This window comes from Magnolia sinica, chromosome 15, assembly GCF_029962835.1.
Source record: "Magnolia sinica isolate HGM2019 chromosome 15, MsV1, whole genome shotgun sequence".
Classification (NCBI taxonomy): Eukaryota; Viridiplantae; Streptophyta; class Magnoliopsida; order Magnoliales; family Magnoliaceae; genus Magnolia; species Magnolia sinica.
Window position 1 is genome coordinate 43,218,357 of NC_080587.1, and position 22,383 is coordinate 43,240,739.

Below are 22,383 nucleotides of genomic sequence, written 5' to 3' on the forward strand. Positions count from 1 at the left end.
GCAAGTTTGGATGGCATATTCACCACCACCTCCATATTCAGCAACCTCCAAATGCACATGATTGTTTGGATCGCCTGATCTTCCAGGCTTCAAACTTTCCTGGACTGGTCGAATGCCATGCCCATACCCCGGTGGGCCCCACCCCCACCACTGATAGAATAAAAAGCTAACTGTACAAGGACTAACCTCAAATACGTTTCCAAGTTTGGCGTTGATATCGAGGAGCCGAAGCTTCCAAAGGCGCCCCCGAAGTCACGGCTAGAAGGAGTCATGAGACCCGGTGGGACGTTAAGACCGTCGATGCCTATAGGGCCCTGACACCGTTCGACGCTATACGTGCATCACATCCAAACCGTCCAAATCCTTAAGACCGTTGATGCCGATGATGTGATATATGTACCGCATCCAAACCGTAAAATCTGAATTGATTTGATAATCCGCATTTGTTCGTGGAATTTGAAATCCTGAAAACTGGTTGTTTATTTTAACCGTTCATTCCTTGGCCACCAACTGGACAATAACTGTAATTGTATGGGTAATAACCAACATATAAGGCGGACCCCAGTATCCGAACAACAATTCCGATCCAGGTATGCATGTATGCCAACTGGCAGTCTGCGTATGTATGGATTATCATACTCTGTCGGAGCATCAACGTTTAGCTAAATCGCTAGTCGTTGGGTCGGAGCATCAACGTTTAGCTAAATCGCTAGTCGCTGGAAGCCAAACAAAACGGACGCAAGTTTCCTGTAACATTAACCCAAAGCTCTGTGGGGCCCACTGCGATGTCCGGTAAAATCCACTCCATCTATTTTTCCAATCTCATATTCGGATTAAAGGCCCAAAATTGATGGAGATCCAGTACTCAAGTGGGCCACACCATAGGAAACAGTATGGACTGAACGTACACCATTGAAACCTTCTTGGGGCCCACAGAATTTCTGGATCAGGATGATATTTGTGTTTTCCCTTTATCCTAGTGGGACTTACCTTATGAACGGGGTTAGACGGTTTATAAACATTACGGTGGGCCTCAGGAAGGTTTCGATAGTCGCGTTTCCATCCCTAATGTTTCCTGTGGTGTAGCCTATTTGAGTTTTGGATCTGTCTCCATTTTGGGCTCCCATCCTAACATGAACGGGAGAAACTGATGGCAGATTGGATTTCACAGGGGGCCCCATGGAGCTTTGGGAAACTCGCTTCCACACAAGACCGGTTCATCAGAAGCGTGTAAAACTAGAAGTCTCAAACTTGTAAAACTTTCAAAGCCCACCTCCTAAATTTCAAGACTACCAACACAAACACCGCAGAAACAAAGCCCATACATGTATACATAGGATATATAATGGCTAACAAGGCAAACAACAACAACAACAGAAAAAAAAAAAAACAAGCAGCTCAATCGTTTTCATCTGATTCTTCTGCTTGGAGTTTGCTGGTGTTCTGCAGCAAAGCAAAGAAAGCATGGGTCAGAAGCTCGATGCATTGCTTCGAAGAAAATCCTTCAAAACCTCAAAATTCAAGACACTGCTTGGCCTTGTCGTATCTCGGTTGTCCATCCTCAAGACCCAGCGCCAAGTCCGCTGCTCTCTGGCTCGAAATGATGTTGCCCAGCTCCTTCGCCTTCGACAGCAAGAACGTGCTCATCTTCGGGTGATTCTCTATTTCCAAATAATTCAAAAAGGAAGATATAAAAGCAGGAGAATACGACATGCATCCCAATGTAGAACTTCTACATGTGGAGGATCTGGGCCAATCATCAGGTTGGTGGGAACATTCCCCAACCCAAAAAAAAAAAACTCATGCATGAGAATAATTGATAGTTACAAAGGAATGAGCAACAGTCAGTCTCCATTCAACCTGGTGAGTGGACTTGTATTTGGGTCAGTGCATGTTTGATCTAATCAGCAACCCAGATCTTGCACATGCGTGAAACATTGGCATGTGTGCTGCAAAAAAAGCTCGTTAATCTCTTTATGCAAATCAATTGAGCTTCTGATATAGGACCAACTGTTGTTTCTTTGTTTCAGGTCGAGCATGTGATCAATGATCAGAACATGTTGGACACGTTCATTATGATTGAAGGGTACTGCCATGTATTGATGGAAAGGGTTGTGCTCATCGAAAACCAAAAGTAAATTTTCCAGTCGACCACAACAAGGAAGTCTTGATACAAATCTGACAGCTTTTACATATGATCTTCTCTGGTTTCTTCCTCATTGTTTCCTATTTGATGATGGTTGCTTCATAGAGACTGCCCCGACGAGCTCAAGGAAGCTATAGCAAGTCTAATATTCGCAGGATCCAGGTGTGGAGAGTTACCAGAGCTGCAAGAGATCCGTTACATTTTTATCACAAGGTTTGGAAAGGAATTCGTAGAAGCTGCAGTTGAATTACGTAACAGTTGTGGTGTGAATCCCAAGGTAGGTAGGATTTCAGTCTCAAATGCTGCCTCCCTCCCTCCCTCCCTCCCTCTCAAATAATTCTCTTTGGTACATGTAGATGATCCAGAAGATGTCGACTAGGCAGCCGAGTTTGGAAGTGAGATTGAAGATGATGAAGGGAATAGCTTACGAGAATGGAATTGCACCGGATTTAGAGGAATCTTCTTTTGGGATAACTGAGGTAAATCTTAGACCTTATTTATTTAGGAAGGTGATATTTATCCACCACTGTTTTGATAGATCATCATCGTCGTCATCAACATCTAAACCTTTTACCCAATTAATTAGGATTGACAGTACATGAACCATGCTCCGCCATTTCACTCTATCAAGGGCCACACCTTCAGTAAAACCATAGGTCATCAAGTCATTTATTACTACCTCCATACATATTCCTTTGGGCCTTCAACTTGTACCAACTCACTCCTAACAAATGCAGTTCTTGGTCTCTGTTGCACATGTCCAAACCATATAAGTCTACTTTCCATCATCTTATTACTTATTAGTGTTACTCCCAAGTTCCCTTGAATGTGTTCATATCTAATTCTATCTTTCTTCGTCTTGCCACTCATCCATCTCAACATCCTAACTTCAACTACACATCCCACAAGCATATTGTTCCTTAACTGCCCAAAATCCTATCCTATAAAGCATAGCTGGTCTTACAGCTATCCTATAAAATTTACCTTTCAGTTTGAGTCGTACAAGACACGCAGATAGAACTCTAGAGGCACATTTTCATTTCTTTCACCCAGCTTGAATTCTAGGGGCAATAACCTTCTCAATATCTCCACTCTCATGAATTATTGACCGAAGGTATCAGAAGTGGTCATTTTGGGAAACTTCTTGGCCGGCAATCTTAACTAATTCCTCATTTTCTCCTATTGCAACTAGAATTGCACTCCATATACTTTATTTTAGTCTGACTAATTTTAAATCCTTTAGGGGCTATTTGATTTTCGATTTACCATAGTAAATACAAGTAAATAGGTAATAATTACTTTTTCAATCTGATTGGTTAAGACAGAAATTGGTGAGGATTTCCACCTTGAAAATTGGTTAGGAAAGAACCTTGTTGGTACTGATTTAAATTTGTGAGCCCCACCGTGATGTATGTGACTTATCCACGCCATCCATCTGTTTTACCTGCACATTTTAGGGCATGACCCCAAAAATGAGGCAGATCTAAAGCTCAAGTGGACCACACCTCAGGAAACAGTGGTCCTAAAGACGTCCATTGTTGAAAGTTGCTTTCACTCTAGGGCCCACAGTGAAGTTTATTTGTCATTGACCTGTTCATAAGGTCACAACCATGTATAAAGGGTGGAAAATATCAGCTTGATCGAACACTTCTGGGGCTCCCAAGAAGTTTTCAATGGTAGGCGTTCAATTCTCATTCTTTCCTATGGTGTGGTCCACTTGACCTTTGGATCTGCCTCATTTTCCGGCTCATACCCTAAAATGATATGTGGCTGAATGGATGGAATGGTGTGGATAAGACACAAACATCGTGGTTGGCCCCAAAATTTTAAGGCTTTCCTCCTTTGGGTTACGTGAGGAAAAGTTTTCAAAGACGGTGGCTATCAACGTCACTTTGGGAAGCAAGCCGTAATTACAATTAGAAATAATTATTACCTATTTACTCTAAATTACAAATGGAATTAAAAATTCAAACAGCCCCTTAGATTCTGATGCATGACGGTCTAAATTAGAATGCATGTGTGAGCACAGAAATTATCCAGCGAAATAAACAAAGCCAATCAATTGAAATATTCAACATTCCACATCATAGTAAAGATAATAATAAAGGAAACATGCAATAGTTGCAAACCATCATTACAATCCTACACTACCGTATTCAAATCATGCGTAGATTGGATTCAACGAGAGATGGGACTACCCGATCTTCCATGGTTTCAATCCAACAATCAATGCAGCTTCTCTAGTCCAGGAAATCAAAGGATTTCTGGAATAAGGACGGCTAAAAAAATCTAAGAGAGGGTTGGGATCAATTCTCAGATTTTCAGGGTCAATAGCAATCAAGGAATACTAGGTATTGAAAGAGAAGAAGAAGGTTGAAGGGCTAGAAATAGAATTTAGAAGAAGAGAAAAGATTAGGAGAAGAGAAGAACTTACCATAGAGAGAAAGGGGAATGAGGCACCAAGCTTTCATTAAATTTTAAAAAAAAAAAAAAAAAAAAAAAAAAAACATTATTAGGTTTAGGGTAGAAAACATCCTATTTATAAAATTCGGTTTGAAAAGAAAATGACTAAAATACCCCTATAACAAAAGAAAAAAACGCACAAAACAAAGCTTTCTAAATAATAATAATAATAAAAATTCCGCATAACTAATCAGTCTTCTAACTCATCCTACATGTGTCCTCCTAATGTGGGGCCTTCAATTAATCCAGGGACACGTGTAAGCTCTTCAAAATCCTCCTTAGTTGTACCACGAACCATCATCGAGCCATAAAGATGTATTCGTCAACCGCCTTCATTTTTGATAAACTTTGAAGGGTCTGATGTCCTTATCAACTCTCCTCGGGTGAGAAGAACTCGGCTCCAATGAGTTAAAACTTTTGTGCGTCTCGAGAAGGTCCGGATCAATCCATTGCAGTTCCACCTCCATAAGCCACGTGGAATTGGATGGTGGCATGTTCTTCCATTTGACAAGGTACCTTTGGAAGCCCCCATCTCGTGTGGAAACAATCTCCTCATCCACTATCCCTTCAATCTCTTCCTTACAATCAATTAATGGTGGAAGGGGTGGAGTGGGTTGAGAAGTAAAGTCGGAAAGTGGCCAAGGTTTCGAAGAAGAAGCAATAGAAGGGTTAGAATAGAGGACTAGATTTTCAACATTGATCGTCAGATTTATTCCCATTTCAGGTGGAAGGTCTACCTTGTACACATTAGACTCAATTTTACACAATACTTTGACTAGTCTAGTACTGCGAGCTTGTAATTTCTTAGCGGAACCCGAAAGAAACCGCTCTGGTCTAATCTTAACCATTGCATAATCCCCTTCATTAAATTATGTCTACCTATGATGTTGGTCAGGTGAACATTTATAATTATCATTACTCGCATTTATTCGCAATCTAACATGTGCATGCAAGTCATGAATGTGTCATGCAAATGCATCGGCTAACTCAGAAGATCTTTGGGTAATTGACATGGGTAACAAGTCTATGGGCATCTAAGGTTTGTACCCACTAACAATTTCAAATGGACTCAACCCTGTAGATCTATTAACTAAACTGTTGTAGGCGAACTTGGCTATAGGTAGAATCAAATCCCAAGTTTTCACATGTTCAGCCACTAAGCATCATAAGAGGTTTCCAAGGTTACGATTAACCATCTCAATTTGGCCATCAGTTTGGGGGTGGTATGCAGTAGAAAACTGCAAACGTGTTCCCATCATGTGCCATAGTGTCTTCCAAAAATAGTTGGTAGATCTGACATCATGGTTAAACACTATGGTCTTAGGTAAACCATGGAGATGGACCACACCATCGAAAAAGACCTTAACAATATTAGACACATCCGAAGTTTTAGAACATAGGATGAAATGCGTCATCATAGAGAAGCGGTCCACAACAACAAAAATAGAATTGTGCTTTTTAATCGTCTTGGGAAGCCCAAGCACAAAATCCATGTTAATGTCTTGTCATGGAGCATGTGGCACAGGTAATGGCGTATATAATCCAGAATTTTTCTTTTGTTGCTTCGCCATCTGACACGTTCTACACTGCCCTAAAATTTTGGCGACATCTGACTTGAGACTTGGCCAGTAGAAACGATCCTCTACAAGGGCAATAGTCTTATCGCGGCCAAAGTGGCTAGCTATCCTTCCTGAATGAAGCTCCCAGACGAGGAATTCATGGAGGGACATACGGGGAATATATAAACGATTTCCTTTAAAAATGAATCCATCTCTCAACACGAAATCCTCCGCATTTTGCTGATCACTAGAGAGTGACGTATAGGTACCCCTAAAATCTGGACATGTGGGGTGCTCGTCTCTCAATTGTTCAAAGCCAACAACTTCGACACTCAAAGAATTGAGCAATGCCACTTTATGGCTAAGGGAATTAGCTAGTTTATTCTCTACTCCGGCCTTGTGTTTCAAGACAAACAAATACTCTTGAAGGAACACAACCCACTTAGCATGCATTGGGTTAAGTTTCTTTTGGGAGTGAAGATAACGTAAGGCCTCATGATCAGAAAATAAGACAAATTCCTTCGGTAGGAGGTAGTGGCGTGATGGGGACATCTCGCGCATACGCGCACGCACACCGCCTCATCTACGCACGTACGCACAGAGTAGGAGGGCCCCACCATCGATCTGTCTCGATGACGACGTCCAGGGAGGGCCTCCTACCTAAAAGACAAAGTTTTGTTCAAAAGATTAGGCCCGATAATCAAGAAAAGCCCATCATGGGATCTCATGATTGTGGCCCACTCGTCGGATTGATTTCATATTTTAGGTTTTGCCTATTGTTATTATTTAGAACATTGTGAATGCTTTAAATTTCTCTGTTTGGTTTTTATTTTAGTTTACTTCATAGCCAAGTAATAGGTTGCGCACATGGTGCGAGTTTCGGGGTATAGGATTTTCCCTATAAATAAGTACCCCTTGTAGTTCTTTTGATTCATTGAAGTTAATAAACAAATTCCTGCTTTATTTTTTTGCTCTTTTCGTGAGTTGTGGAAGAATTCAAAAGTGGGTGCGAAACCCTCCCTTTTCGAAGGGCTAACTACTGTGGTGCGAAACCACATCGATCCCGATTCACCCCCATCCTCCATCTTTTTTTTCCATCCTCCCCCACAATCCGTACTTCAAATTCGTCCCTTTTGTTGTATCAGATTTCTTCATTACAGCAGGTTTCTAGATTTCGGCCTGCAGGTGAGCTGAAACTTCGGCGGAGCACCACACTCAGACCAGAGCTCGGATCGACGTCAGATTTGGAGGTTTTGCAGCCCAAGCCTGGCTGAACAAGGCCTAGGAATCCGTTTCTGGATTCCGTCCCCCACCACACGTGCAGCCAGCCTCAGGCGCACGTGCGCCCACACCTGCCTCGCTGTTCACACGCAGGGATTGTCTCGGGTTCAGGTTTCCTCCTATTTTCCTCTCTTTTATACATGATTTCATAAATCCTGACCCTAGATTACATTATCCCTAATTGATTTGCCCCTTTTCTCATCCTAGGGTTCCTTGAATTGAGATTGGGGAATCCCTTAGATTAGAGACTGATTCTTATGCATGTGTGGTTGATTTCTATTTCCCTTTGAGTATTGTTTGGTTCATAATTTTCATTGATCCAACCCTAACGTGTGTAGGCCTGGATCCGCATAGATTCCCCTTTAATTGAATGTTTGGATTTTCATGTGGGATGTGGAATTTGTGTGATTGTTTCTGAATTGGTGTGATCTAAGCCTGAAATCTTGCATATTATATTTAAATTCATGTCCTGCATCAAATTTGGTATCAAAGCTTAGGGTTCTTGTAGGGAAATTCACCACATATTTAGGGTTTAGTTTGTTCGAGTCCTTCATGCATTTAGTCCATCATATATAGCTAAATTTTTGTAACAATGTGTAGTCTCCTTCATATAGAGTCTCGTAAGATCATTTAGTTTTTAGATACATATAGTCGTCATAGAAAGTCCTTAGGTTGAGTTAGCCAGTGTATGCCCACACGTACGGGTCATGGTTTTGGCTTGCACCCTACACTAAGCATGGAGCAACTGCTAGAGTCAATGAACAAGTTGTCCCAGCAAATCGAGTATTTTGGTAAGTGCTATGAACAATATATAGACCAACGCTTTGATCAATTTGATGCGCGCATTACCCAACTAAAGGCCTCCGCCAGAACAAATCTCAGCATTAGGGTAGATGTCCAATCTCAGGCAGGTGGCCAGGAGGATAAACCAATGAATGGAGGTGGCCAAGGAATCAGTCATGGGCATGCACCCGTGCACCCACCCCAACAGGGGCATCAAGACCACTATTTTGAGTGACACAACACGTACGGCATTGTGGCTAGAGAGAGTGCCCCAAAGGCTAGTATAGAGTTACCCACTGAGGCCATTCCGATAGTAGATGAGTTTCGTGATGTCTTTCCTGATGATCTACGGGATGAGTCTCCCCCTAGGAGGGATATAGAGCACACCAGAACATGGGACACCGTAATACCTACAGCTGAGTTTGTATTTAATAGTTCCGTCGATAGGTCCACAGGTCTGAGTTCTTATGAAGTCGTTACTGGTTATAAACCTGAGAAACCTATTGATCTTGTCCCTATGTCACTGTCCCATAGGCCATCAGAGCCTACAGAGTCTTTTGTGCATCATATTCATTCATGGCATCAAGAAATCAGGCAGAAGAGCACTACTAGTAATGAACATTACAAATTTTCTGCAGACCAGCATAAATGTTTCAAAGAATTCAATGTAAAGGACTCTGTGATGGTCCGCATCAGGCCCGAGCGGTATCCTCCGGGGGCCGTTCGTAAGTTACACACGCGTAGTATTGGACCCGTCAAAATTATAAAACGAAATGGTCTCAATGCGTATGTGGCAAATCTTCCACCCTCCATGGGAATTAGTTCCACATTCAATGTGCAGGATCTAGTTGCATTTCAATGGGCCATTGATGCATTGTCTAGCATTTCGCCTAACCATCCTGATTCATCAGACCTTTCCATTGATCCATGGCCCCCTCCCAACCTATTTTTCCAGCCTCTACCTCCAATACCTATCCGTCCCGACCCATCTTCCCAGTTACTACGTCCCATATCTACCCCTCCCAACCCATTTTTTCAACCTCTATCTCTCATACCTATCCGTCCCGACTCATTTTCCCAGCCTCTACCTCCCATACCTACCTGTCCTGATCCATCTTCTCAGCTTCTACGTCCTATACCTACCCTTCCCGACCCATTTTTTCGGCCTCTACGTCCCATACCTACCCGTCCCAACCCATTTTTCCAGCCTCTACCTCCCATACCTACCCGTCCCAACCCATTTTCTCAGCCTCTACCTCCCATACCTATTCTTCCTGACATTTCTTCTCAGTCACTCCCTCTTATACCTAACCTTCACATATACAGAGAGAAAATAGAGGATATCCTTGACCATCAGATAGTTCTAACGTCGGACGGCAAGTTTCAGAAGTACCTGGTCAAGTGGAAGTCACGCCTAGCTTTAGACAGCACGTGGCTCATTGCGGAGGAGTTTTAGAGACTTGATCTTGACGTCCTAGAGAGGTTCAAGAGTTTTATTTCGCCAGTGGTGAAATCTTCGCAGCCGAGGAGAATTGATGGGGATATCTCGCGCATACGCACATGCACGCCACCTCACCTATGCACGTAGGAGGGCCCCACCATCGATCTGTCTCGAAGACGATGTCCAGGGAGGGCCTCCTACCTAGAAGACGAAGTTTGATTCAAAAGATTGAGCCCAATAATCAAGAATAGCCCATCATGGGATCTCATGATCGTGGCCCACTCGTCGGATTGATTTCATATTTTAGGTTTTGCTTATTGTTATTATTTAAAACATTGTGAACACTTAAGATTTCTCTATTTGGTTTTTATTTTAGTTTACTTCATCGACAAGTAATAGGTTGCGCACATGGTGCGAGTTTTGGGGTATAGGATTTTCCCTATAAATAGGCACCCCTTGTAGTTCTTTTGATTCATTGAAGTTAATAAAAAATTTCCTGCTTTATTTTTCTGCTCTCTTCGTGAGTTGTGGAAGAATTCAAAAGTGGGTGCGAAGCCCTCCCTTTTCGAAGGGCTAACTACCGTGGTGCAAAACCACATCGATCCCGATTCACCTCCATCCTCTATCATCTTTTTTTCCATCTTCTCCCACCATCCGTACTTCAAATTCGTCCCTTTTGTTGCATCAGATTTCTTCATTACAGCAGGTTTCCAGATTTCGGCCCGCAGGCGAGCTAAAACTTCGGCGGAGCACCACACTTAGACCAGAGCTCGGATCGATGTTAGATTTGGAAATTTTGCAGCCCAAGCCTGGCCGACCAAGGCCTAGGAATCCGTTTCTGGATTCCGTCCCCCACCACACGTGCGGCCAGCCTCAGGCGCACGTGCACCCGCACCTGCCTCGCTGTTCACACGCAGGGATTGTCTCAGGTTCAGATTTCCTCCTATTTTCCCCTCTTTTATACATGATTTCATAAATCATGACCCTAGATTACATTATCCCCAATTGATTTGCCCATTTTCTCGTCCTAGGGTTCCTTGAATTGAGATTGGGGAATCCCTTAGATTAGGGACTGATTCTTATGCATGTGTGGTTGATTTCTATTTCCCTTTAAGTATTGTTTGGTTTATAATTTTCATTGATCCAGCCCTAACGTGTGTAGGCCTGGATCTGCATAGATTCCCCTTTAATTGAATGTTTGGATTTTCATGTGGGATGTGGAATTTGGGTGATTGTTTCTAAATTGGTGTGATCTAAGCCTGAAATCTTGCATATCATATTTAAATTCATGTCCTGCATCATGGCGCCAATGTCTTAAAGACTGCACAACCGCATAGAATTTGTTTTGCCTCATTTAGTTTCTCACTGAAATAAGCAACAGGAAGACCCTCTTGACTCGGGACTCCACCTATACCAACACCAGATGCATCACACGCAACTTCAAAACTTTAGAAATGTCAGGAAGGCGCATGACGGGCGCTTCGACCATCTTGCCCTTAATTTCTTTGAAAGCCTTAACTGCAGCTTTCGACCACACAACTTCTCCCTTTTTCATACACTCTGTAATGAGAGTCATAATCGTGCTAAAACTCCTAATGAACCGACGATAGAATGTGGCTAAGCCATGGAAGCTTCGCACTTCATGGATGTTCCTCGATTCAGGCTAGTCAACTATGGCCTTGACTCTCTCTAGTTCTACATGCATCCCTTCTGTTGACACTATAAACCCTAAGAACACAACTTAACACTGGACATGAACGAACACTTTTTACGGTTAGCGTATAATTTCTCCGCCCTAAGGACGCTACAGACCAACTTCAAATGTTCAAGGTATGATTATCTGATGGTGTTATGGATCAGGATATCGTTGAAGCACACCACTAAGAATTTCCCCATGAACGGTCTTAAGACTTGAGTTATCACCCGTATGAAAGTGTTAGGTGCATTAGTCAAGCCAAAAGGCATGACCAACCACTCATATAGCCCATCCTTCATCTTGAAGGTTGCCTTCCATTCATCATCGGGGTGTTGCGCAGCACGCCAACAACGTAGTGAACCGAGATCCAATCTCCGATCTCATCCACAAACGATAAACAAGAAGAAATATAGACTAAAAATAGAATCAAAGCATTCTAAACAAACCACAAGACAAGATATACGTGGAAAAACCCCAAACAAAGGTAAAAAAACCATGGATGCAAACTTCCACTATGAAGAAAAACGAAGATTACAAGGTAATATACTAACCTCTCCCTTGGAAGTACAGAGAAAATCCTTTGCCCACACCTTAAAATTATTTCCCATACTCTAGAAAAGCCTTAGGGACACCTATTTATAGTTTAGGCAACTTCCCTTTCGCACCTCTGCAAAAACCGACTCAAAAATCCGCAGTCCGCATCAAATCCGGAAACGAATCTGCGTAACCTCTACTGGTTGAGCAGGCTATTCGACTAGTCGAGTGGACCCTCGACTGGTCAAGCATGGGCCTCGACCGGTCGAGTACCACGGAACCCAAAAACTGATGCTCGCTGGACTTTGAGTCGAGTCAGTCCTCGATTGGTCGAGTGGGCCACTCGACCGGTCGAGCAGGGCACTGGACTGGTCGAGCAACCCCCAGATGTGGCTCCACATCTCAACAATCTCTCACTTGGAGACACTGCTATAAACTTTCGTCTTCTACATTCGAAGTGCATCACCTCCCCGTCTTCAAGCCTAAAGACCAATCAAAGCTGAACAGAGCTTCAACTTCTCCCATGTGACCGCCTTAGCATATCCGCAGGATTCTCACTAGTATGAATCTTCTCCAAAGCAATCGATCCATCTTCCAGTAACGAACGTATGAAGTGATATCTGATGGCAATATGCTTGGTCCTTGAATGAAAGGCTGAATTCTTAGCCAAGTGTAATGCACTCTGACTATCACTGTACAGCTTGCAATCTGCTTGCTTCTTACCCAACTTTCCATGAAATATTGCATCCACACCATCTCCTTGCACGCTTCTGTAGCCACAATATATTCTGCTTTCGTCGTACTGATAGATACTATCTTCTGTAACTGAGAGACCCAACTGACTGCAGCACTACTCAGAGAAAAAACATAACTTGTAGTGTTTCTTCTGCTGTCGATATCTCCTGCCAAATCTGAATTCACGTAGCCTTGTCGCTTGATTTTCGATCCTCCATAACACAGCCCTACATCCTTAATACCTACTAGGTATCTGAGGATCCACTTCACAGCTTCCCAATGTTCCTTCCCGGAGTTGTTCATGAACCTGCTCACAACTCCCACTGCTTGAGCAATGTCTGGCCTCGTGCTCACCATAGCATACATGAGACTCCCAATAGCTGACACGTATGGGACTTTAACCATGTAGTCCCGTTCCACCTGCGTCTTTGCACCTTGCTCCTTAGAAAGCTTGAAGTGGTTGGCCAATGGAGTGCTAACCGGCTTACCACCTCCCATATTGAATCGATTAAGTACCTTGGCTATGTACTCTGCCTGTGACAAAACCAGTTTCTTGTTTTCCCTGTCACGCTTTATCCTCATGCCTAGGATTTGTTTTGCAGCTCCTAAATCCTTCATGACAAATTCTTTAGACAGTTGTCTTTTGAGATCTGAGATGTCTTTCATGCTTGAACCGGCCACAAGCATATCATCAACGTACAGAAGAAGGATGATGTACGATGTATCAAACTTCTTCAAATAACAACAATGGTCTGCATGACATCTCCTAAAACCGTTTCCCGACATGAAACTGTCGAACTTCTTTATATATATATATATATATATATATATATATATATATATATATATATATATATATATATATATATATATCTTCTTCAAAGTCCCCATGAAGAAAGGTTGTCTTAACATCTAACTGCTCTAAATGTAAGTCCTTTGTAGCCACTATACTCAAGACCATGCGAATCGTAGACATCTTCACTATCAATGAAAATATTTCAGTGAAATCGATACCTGCCTTTTGTTGAAATGCTTTCACAACCAATCTAGCCTTGTACCGTTTCGAACCATCGTGCTCCTCCTTCAATCTGTAAACCTACTTGTTATGAAGAGTTTTCTTACCATTGGGTAGAGTGACTAGCTCCCATGTATAATTAGACTCAATAGAGTCCATCTCATCATCCATGGCCTACTCCCACTTAACCAGTGTATCCGACTGTAATGCCTCTTCAAAACACTCTGGTTCACCATTATCTGTCAGCAGTAGATAGTGTAAGGAAGGTGAATATCAAACTATGGGTCTCCTCTCCCAAGTAGACCTCACAACCGGTGTATGCGGCTCTGCCTCATACTGCTCCTATGCATGATCATCCTGTGGCGCTGTAACACCCATATCCGGTAACTCTTCAAACTCCATGAATTCTTTCTCCTCGGTCTTATTTTCCTGCACTGTCCTTATGCATCACTTTTTCATTGAAGACTAGGTCCTTGCTTCTGATGATTTTTTTGTTTTCTATATCCCAAAACCTGAAGTCAAAATCATGTTGCTCGTAGCCTATAAACGTGCACCTCCTGGACTTCGCATCTAGCTTGTTTCTGTGCTCTGCATCAATGTGAACATATGAAGTACAATCGAACACTCTGAGATGTGCAAGGTTCACTTCTTTCTCAGTCCACGTTTCTTCTTGTAGCCCACTATCCAATGGTGCTGAGGGACTTCTATTGATGAGATATGCGGCAGTATTCACAGCATTTGCCCAAAAGGTCTTGAGCAACCCTACATGTAACCTCATGCTCCTGACACGCTCAAGGATGGTCCTGTTAATGCGCTTAGCCACACCATTCTGTTGTGATGTCCTTGGAATCGTTTTCTGATGTTTAATTCCATTTGCTCCACAATACTCCTCAAATCTCTTATCACAGTATTCTCCCCCATTATCAAATTTGAGACATTTTACTGTTTTACCTGTCTCGTTTTCTACTATTATTTTCCACTTCTTAAATACATCAAACACATCAAATTTGTGCTTTAAGAAATAAATCCACAGTTTTCTACTAGCATCATCAATAAAGGAAACAAAATGACGTGAACCACCAAAAGATAATACCTGTGCCGGTCCCCACACATCAGTGTGTACAAGCTCCAACAGATGCGTCTTTGAAGTGCGTCCTGTCTTCTTGAAACTTACCCTCTTCTGTTTGCCATACACGCAGTCCTCGCAGAATTCAAAGTCAATAGACTTTAGCCTTGGTAGGTTCCCTTTTGACAATAACACTTTCTTCCCGTTCTTACTCATATGTCCCAACCTCTGATGCCATAACTGCCCATTCACTCTAGTTAATGCGACTGCGAGTGAACTATACGATCCTAAAGTCACGTACAAAGTACCTTCCTTCTAGCCCCGAGATATCACCAAGGCACCTTTTGTAATCTTCTTAGAATCACTAGTGAATGTCGTCACATAACCGGTATCGGCCAAATGCCTCACTGAGATCAAGTTCCGTTTCAAACTCGGTACATGTCTGACATCCTTCAATTTCAAAGTCATTCCGTCTTTCTGATTTATATGAACGTCTCCCTTTCCAACGATAATGCACGGCTCATCATCACCCAGGTAGACTCTCTCGAAGTCACCCAATATATAATTAAACATAACTTCCTTACATGAAGTGGCATGAAATGAAGCACCCGAGTTTATTACCCAAGACTCATTCCTCGCATCAAGATATAAGATCAATGCCTCTGTATTACTCTCCTCAGATAAATTCACTGAGTCCTTCCTACCTTGAGAGCTTCCTTTTTGTTTCTTAAGTGCCCTGCAATCACGTTTCATGTGCCCCTTCTTGCCGCAATGCCAACACCCCGTCTTTGTCTTTCGGTCCCTTGGACTTCTTCCTCGACTTAGAATGTCCGTGTTTATTGCCTCCTTTGTTCAGCGATCTTCCTCTTCCTTCAACATTTAGAGCATTCCCTGAATCCCCTAAAACTTCTAATGCTTTTCTTTTAAATTCTTCGCTAAGAATTAGACCGGCCACATCATCAAATTTCAGCTTCGTCGGCCCTGAAGAATTGCTCACAGTAATCACCAAACCATCCCAACTGTCTGGCAGACTAGATAAGATCAAGAACGCCTTGATCTCATCCTCAAAAACAATGCCAACGGATTCCAACTGGCTCGTGACTGTATTGAACTCGTTTAGATGTTCAGCCACGCTCCCACCATCTGACATCTTCATGTTGAATAACTGTTTCATAAAATGAACCTTGTTGGACGCCGAGGGTTTTTCATACATGGTAGCTAGGGCTTCCATTAATTCTTTTGTAGTTTTCATCTTGGATATATTGAAGGCGACACTCTTAGACAAAGAGAGTTGGATCGTTCCTAAAGCCTTCCGATCCAATAAAAACAATTCATCATTTGTCATCTTTTCTGGTTTCTTTTCTTTTCCTCCTAGAGGAATATAGAGGTCCTTCTGATACAGATAATCCTCCATCTGCATCTTTCAGAAGGCAAAGTTTGAACCATCAAACTTCTCAATTCTAGTCTTCCCTTCTTCCGTCATTGCTCCCAATAGAACTAAACCAATAGCTTTGATACCAGTTGTTGCGCAGCACGCCAACAACGCAGTGAACCGAGATCTAATCTTCAATCTCACCCACAAACAATAAACAAGAAGAAATATAGACTAGAAACAGAATCAAAGCATTCCAAACAAACTACAAGATAAGATATACGTGAAAAAACCCCAAACAAGAGTAAAAAACCACGGATGCAAACTTCCACTATGAAGAAAAACAAAGATTACAAGGCAATATACTAACCTCTCCCTTGGAAGTATAGAGAAAACCCTTTGCCCACACCTTAGAATTATTTCTCATACTCTAGAAAAGCCCTAGGGAAACCTATTTATAGTTTAGCCAACTTCCCTTTTGCACCTTTGTGAAAACCGACTCAAAAATCCGCAGTCCGCATCAAATCCGAAAACGAATCTGCGTAACCTCGACTGGTCGAGCAGGCTGTTCAATTGGTCGAGCGGACCCTCAACTGGTCGAGCATGGGTCTCGACCGGTCGAGTACTGCGGAACCCAAAAACTGACGCTCGCTGGACTTTTAGTCGAGTCAGTCCTCGACTAGTCCAGTGGGCCACTTGACCGATCGAGCAGGGCACTCGACTGGTCGAGCGACCCCCAGATGTGGCTCCACATCTCAACACGGGGCGTACACAGATTTGGTGATACTCACTCTTGAGATCTATTTTGGAGAAAATGGTGGATTTAGCCATCATGTCTAATATGTCATCATGTCTAGGTATGAGAAACTTATACTTGACCGTGATTTCGTTGATGACTCTACTGTCCACACACATGTGCCAAGTGTCGTCTTTCTTAGGTGTCAATAAAGCAGGTACGGCACACAGGCTCATGCTCTCCTAAATGAAATCCTTTCGCAAGAGCTCATCTACCTGCTTCTTCAACTCTGCATGCTATGTAGGGTTCATACTATAGCGAGGAAGGTTTGATAGAGTCAACCCAGGGACAAGATCAATGGCATGCTAGATGTCCCTCATGGGTGGTAACTCATCTGGCAAATCCTCAGGGAATACATCTCTGTACTCCTCTAAGACTGGGGTTACCTCATGGGGTAACTCTACTGATACTTTTGGTGTAGCCTCTATAGCCACCAAGGCATACACTATCGAATCCTCCTCAGTCTCTCTTTCAAACTCTTTAGTTGTGATGATGTGGAGAGACTTGGGTGTGGATTTCCCTACTTCTTTAGGCTTACTAGCCTTCTCACCTTTCTTTTGTGCAGTGTTTTGTGATGGCATAGGATTAATTTTGATCATCTTGCCATTATGCATGAAGGTACACGCATTAGAACGGTCGTAGATCATGACGTCATTATCAAATACCCATGGTCTGCCTAGGATGACGTGACCTACATCCATGGGCAACACACCACACCACAGGGACTTCTTATAAGACCCGAACTCGATAGGTATAAGACATTGATGGTGATAAGAAGGGAAGCCTTGTCTACCCATGAGACTTTGTATGGGTCAGGATGAGGGGTGGCCTCTAACTTTAGACGGCCTAAGGTGCTAGTGAAAATTACATCCTAGCAACTCCCACTGTCCACTATCACCTTACAATTTTTCTCGCCACACTTGGCGATCGTGTAGAAGATAGTGTTGCGACGTCAGTCAACACTACTTCTAGTCTGGACTAGCACACACCTAGCAACTGCTAATGTGGCATCATCACCCACCTCATCCTCATCACTCAATAATCCTACGGGCTAATATTCTTCAACTTCAGAGTCGCCCTGATTATACTCGTTATCCTGGGAATTGCCTATAACTAAGGTTTTTCCTTTGCTCTTAGTGAGACACTAAGTTGCAAAATGGTCAATATTCCCACATTCGTAGCTTGCACATTTTGTCCTCCACCTGAACTAGCACCAAGGACGCCTTTTCCCTTGTCATCCCTAGGCCTAGGCGAAACATTCGCCTATACCTTGGATTGATTACAAATGTTAGGTCTAGTTCCCTGAGAACCAGTCCTAACATTAGAGTCTCGGGAATCGAACTATCTTAGGATAGGAGTCTTCAAATATTGGTCTAATTCCTGCACCACTTGGTACATCTCGTCCAAATCTGTCACGGGACAAGCCCAAAACTCAAACTGAAGATCCAATCGAAGGCCCGTCTTGAAGCGCGTGAGTGTTACTAGAGGGTCTTCCTCAATGTCACACCGCATCATGAATTCCTCAAATTTTGCAATGTATTCCGTGACAGGCATGAATCCTTGGCGTAGAAATTGTCATTGTTCTAGGAGCTTCTGGCGATAAGAGAGAGGAAGGTTCTTCTCTCTTAGCATAATTTTCATCTCGCTCCATTGGGTAATGAAAGTTCCCACCCGTTCAATCCTATGCTCTTTATTGGTCCAATACATCTTCGCTTGCCCCACAAGCTTCATTTTGGCAAACCACACTTGTCTATTCTCTAACGTCTCATGCCACTCAAAATAGTGGTCCATGTCAACTAATCAAACAAGGAATGCCTTGGGGTCAAAGCGACCATTAAAGCTCGGGGCATCAATCCTAACATTCTTCATAGCCCTCTCATCAGGATCAAAGTGGTCCTGATATGCCCGTTCTCTACCCACATGCCCACCATTGGTGGGGGTTTGTCTAAGGGCTAGCTCCTCATCAACACCACCTGCCTTCGACTGCATATCTCCCCCAACAGTGGGGTTTTTCCTTTGGGATGCCTCTAATCGCTCAAGTCTAGTTTCGGTGGCGGTCAGTTTTCATTCGATATTTTTGTTGGATGTCTCTATGGCAATTATCTTTTGGAATAACTAAGTGAGGTGATTGGTTAATTGCTCGTTACTCATGATAGGGTGTTAGCCAAAACCCTTACCACTTCTAGTGAGCATACACCAAAAATTCAAACTAAATTTTCCTAAACTCGACTCTAAGGTTTGAACAGACCTCAATATAGATGAATGATCCTATTTCTATATGATGTATGAATGTTGCAGATTTTCAGATTAAACTAGAATGAAAACACAAATCTGGAAATTCATATTTATATCTCACAAGACTGTGAATCTAAAAAATTAGGTTCGCAATTTCTATGGGATGTAGATTTGGAATTATCTAGACTATCCTAGATGAGAAAACGGATGATCCTAAGTTCAGATAACTCGATCTAACAAAAACCATGCAAAACCTAAAGCTTTGATACCAAATTTGATGCAAGACAATCTAAACTAGAATGCATGTGTGAGCACAGAAATTATCCAGCGAAATAAACTACGCAAAATCAATTAAAATATTCAGCATTACACGTCATAGTAAAGATAATAACAAAGGAAACATGTAATGGTTGCAGACCATCGTCACAATCCTGCAATACCGTATTCAAATCATGCGTGGATTGGATCTGGCAAGGGATGGGACCTCCCGATCTTACATGGTTTCAATCCAACAATCAATGCAGCTTCTCTACTATAGGAAATCAAAGGATTTCTGAAATAGGGACGGCAGAAAAATCTAAGAGGGTTGGGATCAATTCTCAGATTTTCAGGGTCAATAGCAATCAAAGAATACTAGGTATTGACAAAAAGAAGAAGGTTGGAGGGCTAGAAATAGAATTTAGAATAAGAGAAGAGATTAGGGGAAGAAAAGAACTTACCACAGAGAGAAAGGAGAAGGAGACACCAAGCTTTCATTAAAAATAAAAATAAAAACATTATTAGGTTTAGGGTAGAAAACACCCTATTTATAAAATTCGGATTGAAAAGAAAATGACTAAACTACCCCTATAACAAAAGAAGGAAAAAACGCGTAAAACAAAGCTTTCTAAAAAATAATAATAATAATAATAATCCCACGTAATAGATCAGTATTCTAACTCATCCTACATCTGTGTCCTCCTAATGTGCGGCCTTCAATTAATCCAGGGACACGTTTAAGGTCTTCAAAATCCTCCTTGGTTGTGCCACAAAGCATCATCAAGCCATAAAGATGTATTCGTCGGCCGCCTTCGTCTTTAATAAACTTTGAGGGTCTAATGTCCTCATCAGATTCTAACGCACCCCTCCATAAATCTAGTTGTGTTTATGCCCTCCCTCGTCTTGTTAATCAAAACTATGTCATCTGCAAACAACATGCACCATGGGATCTCTTCCTAATGCAAGCCTTTAGTAATTGGGAACCTACTTCTATCTCCACTAATGGTCCTCGCTTTTGTTAGCACTTTGTCGTAGATATCCTTAATGATGTCAATATAGACACATCCTTCTTTCAAAATTGGCAATACAACAGCACAATATTACCCTATTGTAACCATAGTTAGGAAACTTGACCAAGTCAACTTAACTCGATGAGATTTCGAGCTAAGTCAATGTGAAACTCACTCACAAGTGTCTTAGTCCTGACTTGACAAGACTCATTGAGTCAGCTTGCTGAGACTCCATGTGACTCGCCTTAATTGGAATTGAATTGCTTCCCTTGTCAACTGGCAGTGTTTTATGAAAGGTAGAAGGGGCCGATGAGTTCTAGAACTGAGTTCAAAACTCATGACCTCAGCCAAGAAAGTAAAGGTCTAAAACCTAAACACCACATGCTTTGCACTTATCTATTTATTGTTCTTGAAAGGCATGCTATGCACTCTAAAACATTTGTTACTGATCAAGATAATTTTTAATTTAACTATTAAATATAAAGTTGAGTCAAGTAAAGACTTGATCAAGTCTTTGAGTTGATCCGACCCAACTGGCATTTAGTTTTGGGTTGTTGGACTATGATTGTAACACCCAAAGTTTTTTAAGAAAAGAACTTTTTCAAAGAGGGTTGCATAGATAGTGGTTCTATTACGTGTTGATTTGAATGTTTTTCATCTCTTAATAATATACAATTGCAGGAGGAATCGAACTTGAGTCAGAGCCAGCCTAGGTGTAATCGATCAGACGTTAGTGAAAATGCAGAGAATTCGGTTAAAGGGAGGGCTGAAGATGACCCTCATGGTTTGAGAGAATTGGATCAGGATGAACAATTCTCTGGATCAATGAAAGAAAGGAAGTACGCAGATGTTGCCAGTGCAGCTCAGGCCGCTTTCGAATCAGCGGCTTATGCAGCAGCAGCAGCCAGAGCTGCTGTAGAACTTTCAAGATCTGAATCACAGGAGAAAGGTTTGGATGATCAGAGTAGTTCTGGCCCTAGAAGGAGAAAAAAATACAATGGAGACCAAGATGGTGGGTCTTCAAGATCTAGATCTGGGTTTGGAGAAACTCCAACTGGGATTTCAGTAAAGGAGAAGGATGAACTATTTTCTGATGGATCAGGTTCTGAGAAGATCCATGCACTTCAAAGTTCTAGTTCTGAATCAGAAAACCAAGAACCGTCAGTGAAGCATGGAGATGTTCTCCTTGAAGAATTCAAAGGTAATTCCAACGCAGAACTGGAAAGATCCACATCTGTCTTAAGCTTGGATTCAAGTCAGGTTACTTTGAAGGAGATGAAGATGATGTCGAATGAAATGAGCTGGACCAAGCCGTTGGAGAAGGCAATGTCCTTTTATGAGAGTGATGAAGAGAATCAGACAGACTGGGGGAGGATCTCATTCAAGAACAATGGTTTGGATTTTGATGGGGAAACTACGTTGCTCAAGGAAGCAAATAAATCATCCCCAACAAGCAGCAACGGCCAAATTATAGAAGATCTGGCTATCAATCAATTCAGAAAATACAGACAGTTTGATGCAGTCTCAGATGAGTATGAAGGCACCAACCTTTATTACCCATACCAAAACCGAAACTCAATAACATCTCATGCTGATGGTATCAATTCATTGCAACGGCTTGATAAGGTGGGGCTGGGATTTGAAAATGGAGACAACCCTGCAGCTTATTACATGGAAGGAAGATCTCAACCGGAAACTGAATAAAGGAATTCTACAGATAGTGTGCAGCACTCAAGCACAGAGAAAAGGCCGGTTTCTGTGGGGACCGGACAAGGCTTTAAACAGTGAAAAGTACGAGGGTGTGTGTGTGTGTGTGTGTGTGTGTGTGTGTGTGTGTATTCCCTACAAAATAAGAATTGAATTTGACTCTAGCATCACCCATTTATGAAGATGGTTTGTTCTTTCCTTTTCCATTGAGTTTATGACCATGTAAGTTTAGTAAAAGCATGTGGAACAACAAAAGCACCAGCATGAGTATGATTGTACAAACTGC

General features: G+C 42.2%; 2 protein-coding genes across 4 annotated transcripts in view; one reads left to right on the forward strand and one right to left on the reverse strand.

The window, feature by feature from the left end:
• Positions 1 to 1,373: 1,373 nt before the first annotated feature.
• The window catches only part of LOC131227890 (homologous-pairing protein 2 homolog), a 70,321-nt gene continuing 49,311 nt past the window's right edge, over positions 1,374 to 22,383 (reverse strand). The window contains exon 7 of one of the 3 annotated variants that reach the window (XM_058223719.1): positions 1,374 to 1,623. The gene's annotated coding sequence lies outside the window, so the exon portion shown is untranslated. Of the gene's footprint in view, positions 1,662 to 1,808; positions 2,328 to 22,383 lie in introns of those variants that run through there. The other 2 variants (XM_058223718.1, XM_058223720.1) reach the window with 2 other exon arrangements.
• LOC131227889 (uncharacterized) lies at positions 2,032 to 22,178 on the forward strand. The gene is made up of 4 exons (XM_058223716.1): positions 2,032 to 2,134; positions 2,252 to 2,423; positions 2,503 to 2,625; positions 21,072 to 22,178. Exons 1-4 carry the CDS (start codon positions 2,058 to 2,060, stop codon positions 22,092 to 22,094), a joined length of 1,395 nt encoding a protein of 464 aa, XP_058079699.1. The 5' UTR covers positions 2,032 to 2,057; the 3' UTR covers positions 22,095 to 22,178.